General features: G+C 42.3%; 1 protein-coding gene across 4 annotated transcripts in view; it reads right to left on the bottom strand.

Annotated features, from left to right (window-relative positions):
- The window catches only part of EDARADD (EDAR associated via death domain), a 78,758-nt gene that overhangs the window by 14,017 nt on the left and 47,593 nt on the right, over positions 1-17,148 (bottom strand). For 3 of the 4 annotated variants that reach the window (XM_064276709.1, XM_064276707.1, XM_023549153.2), the window contains one exon: positions 3,035-3,080. In XM_064276709.1, coding sequence (XP_064132779.1) covers positions 3,035-3,080 — 46 coding nt within the window. Of the gene's footprint in view, positions 1-1,857; positions 1,912-3,034; positions 3,081-17,148 lie in introns of all 4 variants that reach the window. The other variant, XM_064276708.1, reaches the window with a different exon arrangement.

Below are 17,148 nucleotides of genomic sequence, written 5' to 3'. Positions count from 1 at the left end.
GCCACATTTGTAAAGTGCTTCGAAGAGGCTTGTTGTTGACTATCGACTCGAAGAGGACTGTTGTTGACTATCGACTCCTGGCGACCCACATGCGCAGAGCAGAACTGCTCCACAGGGTTTTCAAGGCTGTGACCCTTTGGAAGCAGATCAGTAGGCCTGTCTTCTGGGTGTGTTCAAACCACCAACTTTTTGGCTAGAAGTCAAGCACATAACAATTTGCACTACCAAGGGACTCTTCAGAAAAGGCCTGGTATACAGTAAATGCTAAATTAATGGTTGCCAAAATAAAATAAATCTTAGTTAAGTTGCCACTCCCATTCAAAAACAAAACATATCTGCTTTTGCCAGTTGTTCCTCCAAGAACAAAGCCATGATTCCAACATCTATCATTTGTTGTTAATGGAAGAACAACAGTAACCCAATACCCTTTGTGCCAGGCACCATACTAGGTGCCAAAGATACTGACTTGACCAGCACAATTTCTGTTCTTGAGAAGAGTCCACTGGTGGGTACATAACATACCATAATATTACCTGTTATTCGTGTGAAAAGTTTATTCCTTGAACGGTTTATAAACAAAACCAAGGCCATCGAGTCGATTCTGAAGGGTTTATAGATATTCCTAAACAAGTTTATTCTTATTTTAGTTGACATTCCAGATTAGCGTGTGGGGCTTTAGCCCATACAAAGTTTAAATACAGTTGTTCATTTATCACAAAAGAAATACATGCTTGTCATAGAGAATCTGAAACTTCAGATAAGCACATGGGAAAAAAAAAAAAAAATCATGCTCTTACTACCCAGGGCAACCACAGCATTTTGGAGACATCCTTGGTTATTTTACCATGCACGTGAGTGTATTTGCCTACATCTGGTCATTTGTCAAATATACCCTTGTCCCTGCATAGTGCAAACAGTTAACACACTTGGATGCTAACTAAGATGTTGGTGGTTCAAGTCCACCCTGAAGTGCCTTGGCAGAAAGGCCAGGCGATCTGCTCCTGAAAAATCAGCCACTGAAAACCCTAATGCGCACAGCTCTACTCTGACACACATGGGATTGCCATGAATTGGAGCTAACTCAACAGCAACTGGTTATAGGTTATATACAGATTACAACTTTTTTTTTGAATTTTTCTGAGATACTCATGTTAGAAATTTTAGAAATATAGGCTAGTGGGAAGAAAATAAAAATTGCCTCTACTTGTATGCAAGGATGATTTCCCACCTCCCATTGTCCATTACGGGCTTCAAATTTGAGCCTGTCCCTGCTGCAGCATTTGTAAAAGAGGAATTCCTTATTAGCCAGTGGTCCCAGACTCTGGCAGGGGTGGGGTGGGGTATTGTCAAAGGAAGGAGAGTGCTCCATTGGGAGGGCTGGATGGGACCCTGGAAATTGGAGCATGTCGCATGAAACCTGGATGGGAAGGCACCACCCAAAGCCTGCCTGGCCCAAATTCTCCTTCCAAAAAAACCCAAACCTGTTGCCATCCAGTTTTTTCCAACTCATAGTGACCCTATAGGACATAGTGGAACTGCCCCATGGGATTTCCAAGGCTGTAAATCTCTATGGAAGCAGACTGCCACATCTTTTCCCCGAGGAGCAGCTGGTGGGTTTGAACCATTGACCTTTCGGTTCACAGCTAAGCACTTAACCACTACACTACCAGGGCTCCAGAAATTTCCTTTACATGTGTCTTACTATGGTGGAGGGGTAGCTGAACTGGCACCAGAAACCCAACTTCCACCTCTTAGAGCTATACTTTTGCCCCGTGGCTTCCTTAGAAAGCCTGGTGCACAGAGGGTCCTTAATAAATAAAAATCTTTTGCATGAAAACCAGTCACTTAGAACCTTACCACCCAGAGATCACTGCTGTTAGCATACTGGTGTGTCTTCTCACCACCATGTTTCTAAGGGAAAGAAAAGTTGAGTAACACTGTGTGTTCTGATCTTAAGCATGGGTACCTGGCACAGTCTGGGTTGATGACAGATTATAACTGCTCCTGAGGGTTTTATTGGTCTCCCCCACTCCCTTAGAAAAATGAAAGAAGCAAACAAAACCCTGATGATTCAGGTCATTCAATATGTTTTAAAAGATGTAGACACTGTTGGTGGGATTTTTCTTTTTTAATTTCTCCTTCGATTGTATACCTTGTTTCAAACCCCCACTGCATGATTAAAAAAAAAGATTAATTAATAAGAAATCTAAAAATTGCCAAAGTTTCTGGGTCTTCTGATAAATAAAGGGGCAAGGGGATAGAAGCAAACTTCCAAGTTTCTTTAGTTAAAAACACTAAAAGCAAAAAAAGGAGAAGGGGGATAATACCTCGCTTAATATCCGGAGGAGGAGTCCCTCAGTTGTGCAAATGGTTAGTGTGCTCGGCTGCTAACTGAATGGTTGGAGGTTTGAGTCTACCCAGAGGTGCCTCGGAAGAAAGGCCTGGTGATTTATTTCTGAAAAATCAGTCACTGAAAACCCTATGGAGCACAGTTCTACTCTGAGACATATGGGGTTGCCATGAGTTGGAGTCGACTCAACGACAATAGGTAAGTGAGTAAGTGATTGGCTACCTAGCTGACTGGAGCACAGAGGAAGAAAGAGATGGATATGGACAAGCTGGCCCTTCTCATGCTACCTCAGTCTGCCTAAGTACAAAGGCAGCCACTCTTCCTTCTTCCACCTGAACCTACTCTCTCTGCCAACACTATGGCTCTCAAAACTTGATGGAGGGTCTGCTCAGTTCTGACGGTGGCACAGCCCTAAGCCTGTCCGATTCAGAACCCTGCTGTGCCCCTCACAAGCAACATATGGTTAGCAGAGAAAATAATCCTTGAAGGCTTTTGTGAAATCTTCTAAGATACAGGCTTTCTTCCAGCTCACCATAGCACAAAGTTAGAAAGTTGTTCTACTATGTAATACAGATTTTTAAAGTTAATGATAAAGCAATTTTCTTTAATTTAGCCCTGTTAATTATAAAAAAAAAAAAAAAAGTTATTACTGAAGCCCAGGTGCCATTCAAGTCAATCAGTTACCTGAAAGGGGATCTCCAGTACTGTCTGGAAAGCCATTTTCTTCTCCCTAAAAACCAAAAAGCAACCTTCATTAAAATCATACCCACATGAGAATACAAACATCATCAGTTTTCCGACTGAATTAAATATCTGCCAAAACCTGTGGAAAATGGGTTCTAGGACTAGTAGTGTAATGGGTAGTGAGTTCCGTGGCTCCGCCTAGAACACTGGCTGCATGGCAGGTGGGGCTTTTGTCCATTCGCTCACTGTGGTGTGTCCCTCGTGCCCAGAACAGTGCCTGGCACACATTTGACATGCAATAAATACTTGTTAAATGAATTAGGGTCCCTCCTAGAAAACGAATCTTGGATGAAAGCAGAAAATTCCAGAAAGATGTTTACCTGTGTTTTATTGACTATGTAAAGGTATTCAACTGTGTGGATCATAAAAAATTATGGATGACATTGAGAAGAATGGTAATTCCAGAACACTTAATTTTGCTCATCTGGAACTTGTACCAAGAGGCAGTTATGTGAACAGAACAAGGGGGTATTGTGTGGTTTAAAGTCAGGAAAGTATGTGTCAGGGTTATATCCTTTCACCGTACTTGACCTATATGCTGAGCAAATAATCTGAGAAGATGGACTATAGGAAGAAGAACGCAGCATTAGGATTGGATGAAGACCCATTAATAACCTGTGATATGCAGATGACACAACCTTGCTTGCTGAAACTGAACAGGACTTAAAGCACTTACTGATGAAGATCAAAGACTGAAGCCTTCAGTATGGATTTCACCCAACATAAAGAAAACAAAAGTCCTTACAACTGGACCAGTAAGCAACATCGTGATAAACGGAGAAAATACTGAAGTTGTCAAGGATTTAATTTCACTTGGATCTACAATCAACGCCTGTGGGAGCAGCAGTCAAGAAATCAAATGATGTATTGCACTGGGCAAATCTGGTGCAAAAAAACCTTTTTAAAGTGTTCAAAAACAAAGACGTCACTTTGAGGACTAAGGTGCACCTGGTCCAAGCCATGGTGTTTTCAATCACCTTATATGCATGTGAAAGCTGGACAACGAATAAGGAAGACCAAAGAAGAATTGATGTCTTTGAATTATGGTGTTTGGTGAAGAATACTGAATATACCATAGACTGCCAGAAGAACGAACAAATCTGTCTTGGAAATACAGCCAGAATGTTCCTTAGAAATGAGAATGACAAGACTTCATCTTATGTATTTTGGACTCGTTATCAGGAGAGACCAGTCCCCAGAGAAGGACATCATGCTTGGCAAAGCAGAGGGTCGGCAAAGAAGAGGAAGACTCTCAATGAGATGGATTGACACAGTGGCTGCAACAATGGGATCAAACATAGCAAGATTGTGAGAATGGTGCAAGATCGGGCAATGTTTCTTTCTGTGGTACTCAGGGTCACTACGAGTTGGAACTAACTCAATGGCATCTAACAACAATATTAGAATATGTATCAGTGTATAAAGCAAGGTGCTGCTGCATTATTTTTATTTTACATTACAGATAATTTTCTGTATTTAATTCCTTATCTACTTTTGATTGTTACTTGTCAAGCTAGGTTATCATTCTTTTCCTTATTTATTGTATTTATTCATTTAAGTATATATTATAAAACAGCAAAAACAAACTGCTCAAGAGAAGTGTCCAAATCTCTTGACAGGTAATTCGGTTTCTGCCCCAGGAACATCAGAGAAGCAGCCCATCCAACTGAGATTAGAGATGTTCACATTCTCTTTAACAACCAACATTATGGTGTCATATATGTGACTTAGAGGAATTCAATCTGCTTGGAGGGCGTGTGTGTGTGTTTTCAATTAAGTCGGCCAACGAGATCATTCCCGTATATGTTTGTTTACGTTAACTCCATCTTTATACAGCTGAAATCTCTCTCAGCAGCTAATATACAACAGTATTGCAGAAGAAGCACTAGACTTGGGTCAAAAGCCCCTGGTTTTAGCCCAGCTGCACTAATAACCTTAGGCAGTCACTTAGCAACACTGGGTCTTGGAGGCCTTGTTTGTACAAGGGCTGTTGGATTAGCTTATCTCTCAGGTGCCTCTGTGTCCTCAGGTGTCTGAGTTTCACCCTTAAAGATGTCCTAACTCCAGGGTTTCACCGTGTTTTAAACAGCCTTTTCCACTTAGTCTTCTGAAAACCCTTTCTCCTTGCTCCAAGCTCACGAATTCCCAAGTCTCAGCAGTGGATATAGATTTGTCTAATCATAAACCTAATTTTTTTCCACACAGGAAGCAGTCCCATGTCTTAACAGCTAGACTTTTTCCCTAACTAATCTGAATAGTTCTTCTGTTTGCGTTCTCTTCCTTGCCCTGCCATCACTGGAACAAAAACCAACCTGTTCACCATAATCCATTTATTTTAATTTACTTTCCTCTCACATTTTCCTCGCTCATTTAGGGGTGTGTGTGTGTGAGAGACAGAAAGACAGACAGACTGAAAGAATGAGTGATAGTTTGCATGTAAGATTATAGGAAATCTCTGAAAGAACAAGAATCTCCCCTCTATGCAACCGTTTACTTTTACAAGGCTCAACACAGCTGCTCCAAACTGTTAGGGACACTAGTCACTATTCAGCAGGTCATGTGGAGACCTGCCTTTTCACATCTGCAGGCCTTGGGCAGGATCACACAAGCATGCTCTTTTATCAACAGACGCACGGTTCCCTCGCTGAGTTGGAAACTTGTGCTGAAGAGACAGGAACAGGTACTTCAGACACAGTGTTAGGACTTGACAGATTTCGTGGCAAGAATGAGGACCCGGCTAAAACATGAACTTATCTTTTAAGAAAGACTACATTCCATGGCATATTTGATCTGATTTCTCACTCTCTGGAGAAAATTTTACCAAAGCCCTTGTCTAGTCAGAATTATGCCTATGATGTAGACAGGGGCCAAGACTGAGCATTATTTGTGAAGGCTGATGAAGGCACAATTTGGATTAATATCTGTCACCTTTGTTCTTGGCTCTGATTATTATATCACACTATTTTTTATGTTAGTTTTCCAAGAGTGAAATCAGGACAGACTTATTTTTGTGGTTATTATGGTCTTACTGAAATGACATTCATGCATTTATTTAACACTATTTCAATGAGTCCTTGGGTGGTGCAAACGGTTAAGATGCTCAGCCACTAACAAAAAGGTTGGAGGTTTGAGTCCATCCAGAGGTGCCTCAGAAGAAAGGCCTGGATCTCTACTTCTGAAAAATTAGCCATTAAAAGCCCTATGGAGCACATTTCTATTCTGAAACCAATGGGGTCGCCATGAGTTGGAGTTGGTGCCAAGGCAACTGGAAAAAAGAAAAGAAAAATATGTACAAGCCCCCATGTTGGAACCTGTATACAAAGACAAAATGGCCTCAACCCTTGACCTCAAGGCCTGTCTTCAGATATGCCAGGGGAATATAGACACACTCAACTAAAATATAAAACAAAAATGGTAGGTTCCATCAGGGAGGTACAATAATGTCGGAGGGAAGAGGTTTCTTCAGACCAACAACAACAACAAAAAAATCAGAGGCGGTTTCTTCAATACAGCCTTGCTAAGAGTTTGATGAGATGGGACTTGGAGGCAAAGGCTTTTGGTCAGAGGTCCACGGACACAGAGTCACTGTACCAAAAACAATTGGTCGACATTCAACCATTTCAGGAGGTAGCATATGATCAAGACCAATGGTGCTGAAGGAAGAAGCCCAAGCTGCACTGAAGGCACTGGGGAAAAACATGGCTCCAGGAATTGGCAGAATACCAACTGAGATGTTTCAACAAACGGATGCAACGCTGGAAGCACTCATTTGTCTATGCCAAGAAATTTGGAAGATGACTTACCTGGCCAACCGACTGAAAGAAATACATATATGTGACCATTTCAAAGAAAGATAATCCAAAGGAACATGGAAATTATCAAACAATATCATTAATATCACACATAAGTAAAATTTTGGTGAAGATAATTCAAAAAGGGTTGTAGCAATACAACAACAGAAAACTGCCAGAAAGTCAAGCCAGATCCAGAAAAGGATGTGGAATGAGGGACATCATTGCTGATGTCAGATAGATCTTGGTTGAAAGTAGAGAATACCAGAAAGATGTTTACCTGTGTTTTACTGACTATGCAAAGGCATTCGACTGTGTGAATTATAACCATTTATGGATAACACTGAGAAGAATGGGAATTCCGGAACACTTAACTGTGCTCACGAAGAACCTGTACATAGACCAAGAGGCAGTCATTTGAACAAAACAAGGGTATACTGAATGCTTTAAAGTCAGAAAGGTGCATGTCAGGGTTGTGTCCTTTCACCATACTTATTCAATTCGTATGCTGAGCAAATAATCCAAGAATCTGGACTATATGAAGAACACAGCATCAGGATTGGAGGAAGACTCATTACCTGCGATATGTGGATGACATAGCCTTGCTGCTGGAGAAAAGACTGAAGTTGCCAAGGTTTTCATTTTATTTGGATCCACACTCAATGCCCATGGAAGAAGCAGTCAAGAAGTCAAATGACGTATTCCCATGGGCAAATCTGCTGCAAAAGACCTCTTTAAAAAGCAAAGATGTCACCTTGAGGACTAAGGTGCACCTTACCCAAGCCAAGGTATTTCCAATCACCTTGTACGCATATGAAAGCTGGACAATGAATAAGGAAGAATTGATGCCTTTTAATTATGGTGTTGGCCAAGAATACTGAATGTATCACAGGCTGCCAGAAGAATGAACAAGTCTATCTTGGAAGAAGTATAGCCAGCACGGTCCTTAGAAGTGAGGATGGTGAGAATTCATCTCGTGTTCTTTGGACATGTTATTAGGAGGGACCAGTCCCTGGAGAAGGACATCATGCTTGGTAAAGTAGAGGGTCAGCGAAAAGAGGAAGGCCGTCAACAAGATGGGCTGACACTTGCTGCAACAATGGGCTCAAACACCGCAATGATTGTGAGGATGGCACAGAACCAGGCAGTGTTTTGTTCTGTTGTATACAGAGTTGCTATAAGTTGGAACCGACTCGATGGTACCTAATGACAACCACAGTGCCAAATGACAGGTGGTTCCTTATTCATCTTTATATGCCCAGCAGTGAGCTCAGTTGTGTTCAAAAATATTCAAATTAACTGAACTCAGAATCATTGAAAGGCAGTCTCTCAACATAATATGGGATACTTGCAGCTTGGCCCAAGTCTTGCCTCCAGGAGCAGATCAGCACTGAGGAGTGGTCTGAGAGGGGCATGGGGACAGAGGTCTAGCTCATGAACAAGGCACAGTGTGCACCGGATGGGGCAAGTTTTGTGATGGTTCTAGAAGCACCTGGTGTGGGAATTTCCAATCAGAGATTGTAAGCTGCAATCCGTTACTCAGAGGGGTGGGGCATAACACTAGGGAATGGAAGCAGATGGCTCTTGGCATCCAGGAGGATGTCTCCCAGGGCCAGTAACAATCCTCAGAAGGGTAGTGGGAACTCAGATAAGCCCAGTTGTAGGAACTGGAGTTCAGAGGCCCGAAGGAGCTGGAGGAATGGAGACCCAGCCCTGTGGCTTCCCTGGGATCCTGGCTCTGGGGCTGAGAGAACGGGAGGTGGTCAGCTCCACAAGCCAAGGGCTGCGGCTTCAGCACTTACTGCCTCTGTTCAAACTGATAAAGCTCAAGCAGCAAAAGACAAAACAGATCAATGAGACCTCATAAAAATGAAAGATTTCTGTTCATCAAAGGGCTTTATTAGCAAAGTGAAGAGACAATCTACAGATTGGGAGAAATTTTTTGGGACCCATACATCCAATTAGGGTCTAATATCCAAAATATATTTTTAAAAAACTTCTACAACTGAACAACAAAAAGACAAACAACCCAATCAAAAAATAAGCAAAGGACTTGAACAGACATATCACCAAAGAGGATATTCAAATGGCCAACGAGCACATAAAAAGATGTTCAATGTCATTAGCCATTGTTGTTATCCTCCACTGAGTCACTTCCGGACTCATGGTGACCCTATGCAAAATGGGATCTGACTGATGTGATCTACAGGGTTTTCACTGATTGATTTTCACAAATAGATCACCAGGCGTTTCTCCCCATTAGCCATTAAAACAAAACAAAACAAAAAATCTGTTGCCATCCAGACTATTCCAACCAATAGCGACCACAGAGGACAGAGTAGAACTGCCTCATGGGATTTCCAAGGAGCAGCTGGTGGATCTGAAGTGCCACTGACCTTTTACTTAGCAGCTGAATCACCTAACCACTGTGCCACATTAGCCATTAGGGAGGGTGCCAATCAAAACCACAATGAGATACCACCTCATGCCTATTAGAATGGCAAAGGTCAAAAATAAATGAATAACAGGTATTGGTGAGGTTGTGGAGAAACTGGAGCCCTCATCCACTGCTGGTGGGAATACAAATGATACAGCCACTGCGGAAAACAGTCTGGTGTTTCCTCCAAAAGTTGAACATAAAATTACCACATAGCCCAGCAATCCTAATCTTAGATATATACCCAGAAGAAGTGAAAGCAGGAACACAAATGGAAACCTATATACTAATGTCCTTTGAAGGACTTTTCATAATAGGAAAAATGTGGAAACAATGCAAGTGTCTATCAATAGGTGAGTGGATAAACAAAATGTGCCATACACATACAATGGAATGTTACTCCGCCATAGAGAAACGAAGTCCTGATACATACCACAACATGGCTGAACCCTGAAAACATTACATTGAGTGAAGTCAGTCATTATCAAAGGAAAAATACTGTATGGTCTCACATATATGAAATAAGCAAATATACAGAAACCAAAGATTATGAGTGGTTAACAAGGGCGGGAAGGAGAGGGAAAGGGGGAGCTTTCCTCAGAGTGCATTGAGTTTATGCTGAGGGTGGTAGAATAATCTGGAAAAGAACAGCGATAATGGCTGCACAACGTGAAGAATGTAATCAATGTCACTGAACTATACAAGTAGAAATTGTTGAATTGGTGAAAGTTTTTTGTATGTATTTTAACCACACACACAAAAAAAAACCCAAACTAATTCAGGAACACAGAAGAAAAGTCCGTGGGTCAGAGCAGCAGTGGGCTGGGCTGGGAGAATCCCCAGGGAGCAGGGAGAGAGAAGATGTGGGCTTAAAATACTCCCCCTCTGGGTCTCCTTTACATGTCTAGTCCCTCCCCTCCAGGAACTTTTAAGGCACCACAGCGTTGATCATCAATGTTTTATATATTCAAAAAGGCTAATGAAAACCCCCATTTTGTAAAACCTCATCCCTGTGAATACGGGGGAATCACTTTGTGTTTGTGTTTATGTGTTAACTGCTGCCAAGAATTCCTTGAGCAGAACGCAAGTTGGCAAAGGTACACTAATTTTGTGCTTTGGTGGTTTATAGGCCTATAGCCAGGTCCCATTTCTACTCAGTTGAAAGCACTGAGCGCAGAACAGAGTCCCTCTGGAGATTTATTCCTGATGACTTTACACTGGTTCCAAGCAGCAGAAACACCAAGGCCACCAACATGCCCTGGAAAAAGCCCACCCCTTGGAGATGAATTTGTAAGGCAAGTTGAAGGCACCTAGGGATGGACTGACTGATGGCCAAGGGACCAGCTGGTTGTTGTTGTGGTTAGTTGCTATGAAGTTGGCTCTGACTCATGATGACCCCATGTACAACAGAATGAAATCTTGACTGGTTCTCCATCATCTTCAAAATTGTTGGTGTGCTCAAGTTCATTGTTGCAGCCACTGTCTATTTTGAGTGCCTTCCTGTTGCTGCCACTGTGTATTTTGAGTGCCTTCCAACCTAGGAGGCTCATCTTCCAGCAATAAACCAGACAATATTCTGTTGTGATCCACAGGGTTTTCGTTAGCCAATTTTCGGAATTAGATCACCAGGCCTTTCTTCCTAGTCTGTCTTATTCTGGAAGCTCTACTGAAACCTGTCCAGATGGGTGGTTTTTGAAATATTGGTGGTATAGGTTCCAGCATCATAACAACACACAATCCACCCCAGTATACAATCTGACCGATGGGTGGAGAAACTGGTACCTAGAGGCTAGTCTTCTGTGAAACAATCTCTTCAGGGCCATCTAGGTAGATCTTCAAATGTTTTTGCTTAGCTAATTAATAAAGAGTTCCATTTTCATTATTTTGCAAACTAAGGGCTGGGTAATTGAGTGGAAAGGCATGCAAAAGTATGGTTAACCTGATTATAGCTTGAGTCTGGCTGGAAATGACCATGAAGACCACGACCTGGTGGTAGCACATCTAAATTGCAGGCAAAAAACTTGAGAAGAAATGATTCCAATGCTTATGATAATTCAAGGTCCAGCCAAAAACCAAAACCCACTGCTGCAGAGTGGATTCTGAGTAATTGTGACCCTACAGGACAGAGTAGAATTGCCCCATGGGGTTTCCAAGGCTATAAATCTTTACAGGAGCAGACTGCTATGTCTTTGTCCTGCAGAGTGGTTGGTGGGTTTGAACTGCCAACTTTTCAGTTGGCGCCCAACCACTTAACCAGTATACCACCAGGGCTCCTCATTCAAGGACCAGTTCAGTCAGATACCTAACTAGCTTCTTTGGGGGAGTACGACCAATGTTAAAGTTTGCTCTCTTCTTTAAAAAAATATCTTAGGTAAACGGCTTTGAAAATACGATTTGAAACACTTGGATGTACAAGGGTAAAAGGGTGTATAAAGCATAGATTTAGACAGTTTAAAACATTCTGACTTTATGTGCCAGTGAAATTCAAGCAGCTTTCAGTGGTGTGAATTCTTAAGATGGATCCAGTATCTGTGTAACTATCCTGAATACATTTATCAATTATCTACTTTTAAACATTAGTACTAGACTATGAATCTCCTTTTGAGTTTTTTCTAAAAAGCCAAGTTGTACTCAGTTCCCCCTCCCCTGCAAATTAATTACTATTATTGTAATAATTGTTTGCATTTATTTATTGATATTTACTTTTTATTGAAATATATTGGACCCCTGGTGGGACAGTGGTTACGAGCATGGCTGCTAACCAAAAGGTCAGCAGTTCGAATCCACCAGCTGCTCCTTGTAAACCTTATGGGGCAGTTCTACTCCATCCTACAGGGTTGCTATGAGTTGGAATCTATTCAATGGCAACAGGTTTTTACACACACACATACACACATGTACATACAGTACACACATTTCCATTTATTTGAAAGTATATTCCAGAAACTGGCTTTAAAAAATGTGTTTAATTCAAGATGCATTTATTAAAAAAAAAAAAAAAAAAAAAGCAACATTTATTAAGCACCTACTAAATATGAGACCAGGTCCCAGAATATAGAGACAAAGGCGACGCATCCCTGCTGCCTCAAGGTTATAACCCAGCAACAGAACAAAGACATGTGCAAAAATACGATACCACAACAAATAACGGGTTCAAAAGGCACAAGTGGAATGCCAAGGGAGCACAAAAGTGGGCGAGAATTTCAGGGAGACTTCGGGCAACAGGGACAGTTTCGTTGAGGATGAAAGAACTAAATATGGAAGAAGGGGCGTTTAAATAAATGATGCTGTGCTCTGCTTTGATAAGAGCAAAGCTGTAGTGTATGTTAATTCTTCACTTTAGTGAGTTTTCTATCCAGTTCCAAGGAAGAGCTGCTGGCTCTGGGGTGGAAGTGGGGGTCAAAGACTAGGAGCTGCTGCTGTGGCTCTGGGGCTGTGGACGCTTTGGTGTAAATTCATCCTGTGTGTGGTCACAACGGTGGAAGACGCAGGGGTTTCCCCTGTGCGTATGAAGTAGAGTTGATTGTTCGGAACATCATTAGTGCTTTATAGAAGATTATGGTCTGTACGTGCAAATACAAGCAGACGACGAGGGTATGTATGCTTCATAGAAGCAGTGCATTTCTTGGTTCTATTTATTTCATTCACACATCCCAGGCCAGCGGACAGTGTGATCCCAGATGTGATCATTCTCATGGGCGGGCAAGCACAGTGGGGAGGAAGGTCACTGGAAGGTCACAGTCCTGGACAACTTATTTTAGCCTAGGAAAAGTTAGATGACAGAGCGGTCACCACCCAACTGTCAGCTTGTGGTACTGTGGTGGCTTGCATGTTGCTGTGATGCTGGAAACTACGCCACCGGTATTTCAAATACCAGCAGGGTCACCTGTGGTGGACAGGTTTCAGAGGAGCTTTCAGACTAAGAAAGACTACGAAGAAAACTCTGGTGTTCTACTGCTGAAAATTAGCCAACGAGAAGCCCGTGGATCACGACAGAACATTTTCTGACTTGCATGGACATGTCATCAGGAGGCATCAGTTGTTACAGGAGAACATCGTGTTTGGTGAAGCAGAGTGCCAGCGAGGGTGAGGGAGACCTTGGTGAGATGGACTGGCACAATAGATGCAGCAAAGGTCTCGAACTTGCCAGTGATTTTGAGAATGACACAGAACCAGGCAACTGTTCTTCTCTTGTATATAAGTCACCATAAGCCAAAGTCAACAACAATAACAAGTACCAACAGGAAATAGAATCTGACCACTATTTGTTTTGGGAAAAATTGTATAGGGTATCAAAAGACAGAAGCAAAAGTTCTACGGCTTTTAAAAACCTTAACCAACTTTGCCTGGTTCTTCTTCTTCTTTTTTTTTTTTTTTAACTCTGTAAATATAGAGGTAACAAAACATTTGCCATTTCAATAATCTTCACATGTACAGATAGTGATATTAATTACATTTATTACATTGTTTAACCATCACCCTTAGCTGTTTCTGAATTTTTCCATACCCTTAACAGAAGCTCAGCATCTCCTAAGCGTTGTGTCTTCCTCTCTCCCTCCCTCCTGCCCACCCCTTCTTTGGTAATCACTAATAAACTTGGATCTCTATATACTTGCTTATTCTAGATATTTCATACAAGTGGGGTCATACAATATTTGTCCTTTTGTGACTGACTTATTTCACTCAGCATAGTGCTTATTCATTTATTTTTAACTTGTCAGGGGTTAGTATATCTATTCTAATCCAGTATCCTAGATCACCTGACTACAGGTGTCATGGTCACCTCTACAGTCTGATGTGGAAGGTAGATAAGTGAAAGAGAAAAGAGGGAGTAGGGAAAGTGAGGGCCCCAAGTCCACGAGAACTTAGTGATGTTTAAGCTCCCGGGATAGAACAAGTTATTTCCATTCCAGTGGTGCCAACCCTTGGAAGTCCTTCTCTAAATTCTCAGGCAACTCTGTATCAAGGACTCTGTCATGGCCTGTTTCAAGAAAGTGCAGTCCGTTTGGACTGGTAGCTAATGGCTGGGAAGCTGTAGGGAATCTCTATTCTTCCCACCTTCTAGTTTTACCCAGTGGTATGGGTTCCTCGTTCTCTGAACTTCACATCAGAGATGAAGTAAGGAGCTACCAAATATTTCCTGAAACCAGAACTATCTGATTTTTCTTTAGAGGAGAAACTAAAAGGACTCATTAATCTATTAAACAGATCTTGTTGGAGCTTGAAAGGATTGTTGCCTATCAAGGAGAGCAGGTAGAGGCCTGCTGGGTTGATTCACATAAGATATCATCTACAGCAAGTGCAGCGGGTCCGTTCCCTGTTATTATAATGCACTTAATTACTTGAGGTTTGCAGACAGTTTAGTGGGATAGTTCCTCTGCCAAGGCAATGAGGCTGTTGGATGGGATTTTGCCAACTGCTTCTCAGCCCAATTTAAAGAAAGAAGCAACCTCTCCATTTACCAATTATAGTCCAGTAGCTTTTACTCATGCTATCCATGCAGGAGACCCAGGTTTAATTCCTGGCCGATGCACCTCCTGCACAGCCAACACCTGTGTGTTGGTGGAGATCTGCATGTTGTTACGATGCTGAATGGGTTTCAGTGGAGCTTCCAGACTAAGACGGACTAGGAAGAAACGTCTGGCGATCTACTGCCAAAACCAGCCAATGAAAACCCTATGGATCACACTGGTCCATTCCACAAGTGATCATGGGGATGGCGCAGGACTGGGAAGCGTTTTGTTCTGTTGTGTATGGGGTTGCCATGAGTTGGGGGTCAACTGGGCGGCAGTTAACAACAACATTCAGCTAGACTGCTATCACTTAGAACTGTAGAAAAGCCAAAATCTTCCTGGATTTAGACAAGGCAAGAAGGAGGCCCCCCAGTAACTGGTGACAATGATTGCTACCACAGCAGAAATGCTGGGTATTCTGTGGAATGGAGGGCAGGGACACTGGTCGAAGCCCAGGTTCTAATTCTGCCACTCAGCACCGTCTCAGGTTCTCTCCTCTGTGAAACAAGGTGCTAAACAAAATGATTTCCAAGGCCCTTTTCAGCTCTAAACATGCCAGGTGGTCAAACTGGGGGTCTGGGACCCAGGCCCACTTCTTAAATTGTCAGGACCAGCAATACCAAGCCATCTGTCTGAAATAGTAAAGGACCTTAGGAAATAAGGCCAAAAAGACAGGGTCTGAGGGGCAGGGTGTTCAGGCATCACAACAACAGCGGCAGGAGAGGAAGGGGCAGGTAGTATGTGAGAAGTCAAGGTCACAGGTGAGGGTCACATTTAAGACAGAAAATATGTGGCCTTTGAAACCTAAGACTTCTGTTTTTTTGGAGAATCACCCATACCCGTTATTGTCAGGTTGATTCCAACTCATAAGAACCCTACAGGACAGGGTAGAGCTGCCTCATAGGGTTTCCAAGGCTGTAGTCTTTACGGAAGCAGACTACCACATCTTTCTCCCACAGGGCAGTTGGTAGGTTCGAACTGCCGACCTTTTAGTTAGCAGCTGAGTACTTAACCATTGCACCACCAGGGCTCTTTTTGGAGAATCAACAAGGCACGAAATTAGTCACAAATTCTTGGACTACTACTTTAAATAATCATTAACTAAGATCTCTGGTTTACAATGGATTGAAAACTTCAATCTAGGCCACCATCCTGTCCTTTCTGTAATACTATCAAAATTCTAGCATGCTTGGGGATACGGGGCTTAAAAACACTGCATGTGTGTGCCCCCGCCCCCATTTACTCTGAGTAAGATAATCTGGAACTTCACTTTTGAATGACTGGTTTAATTTCAAAGAAATCAATTAGTTGTTACTAGGCATTTAACAGGTAAGACAGCACTTTTTTTTTCATTTGGTGATATTTATCATTAGTAATGTACTTTGAACTCTCCTAGCTTGCTTAACAGAATACAAACTGTTAGTCTGATCTATCAGGCCTAGTCTGTAAATGCAGGTGTAAATATTTAAAAAAACAAAAACTCGTTGCCATCAAGTCAATTACAACTCATAGCAACCCTATACGACCGAGTAGAACTGCCCCATAGAGTTTCCAAGGAGCACCTGGTAGATCCGAACTGCTGGCCTCTTGGTTAGCAGCCATAGCTCTTTACCACTGTGGCACCAGAGTATGAGATGGGATGTCTTTCCAGTGTCTTAAGAGTTATGACCGAGGCTCCAAGTTGAAGACCATGGCATGCAAACGTTCTACTGAGAGGTAGGCTAAATCCTGGTAAGGCTAAACCTCTATGGAGCAGCTAAGAGAGGACCAAAGTGGTGGCATGACCCTGCCCCACACCCTTCAGCTTATATGAGGAAAGGGAGACTTCTCCTTTTTTGTGCTTTAGCTGAAAGTTTACAGCTCAAGTTCGTTTCTCACACAAAAATTTATACACACATTGTTATGTGACCCTAGTTGCTATCCCTATAATATGACCACACATTCCTCCTTTCCACCCCAGATTTCCCACATCCATTAAACCAGCATCTATCCCTTTCTGCCTTCTTATCTTGTCTCCAGACAAGTGCTGCCCCATTAAGTCTCATTATCTACTTGAACTAAGAAGCACACTCTTCACAACTATCATCTTGTCTTATAATCTGGTCTATTCTTTGTCTCCAGAGTTGGCTTCGGGAATGGTTTTAGTTCTGGGTTATCAGAGAGTCTGGGGGCCATGTCTTCTTGGGTTCTTCCAATCTCAGTCAGACCATTAAGTCTTGTCTTTTTACTAGAATTTGAGTTCTGCACCCCACTTTTCTCCTGCTCCATCAGGGACTCTCTGTTGTGTGGGAGGAGACTTCTTGGAAGGACTTG

Source organism: Loxodonta africana, chromosome 25 (assembly GCF_030014295.1).
Source record: "Loxodonta africana isolate mLoxAfr1 chromosome 25, mLoxAfr1.hap2, whole genome shotgun sequence".
NCBI classification, from domain to species: Eukaryota; Metazoa; Chordata; class Mammalia; order Proboscidea; family Elephantidae; genus Loxodonta; species Loxodonta africana.
The sequence above is the reverse complement of the archived record's forward strand: the minus strand, read 5'-3'. Positions and strand labels throughout refer to the sequence as shown.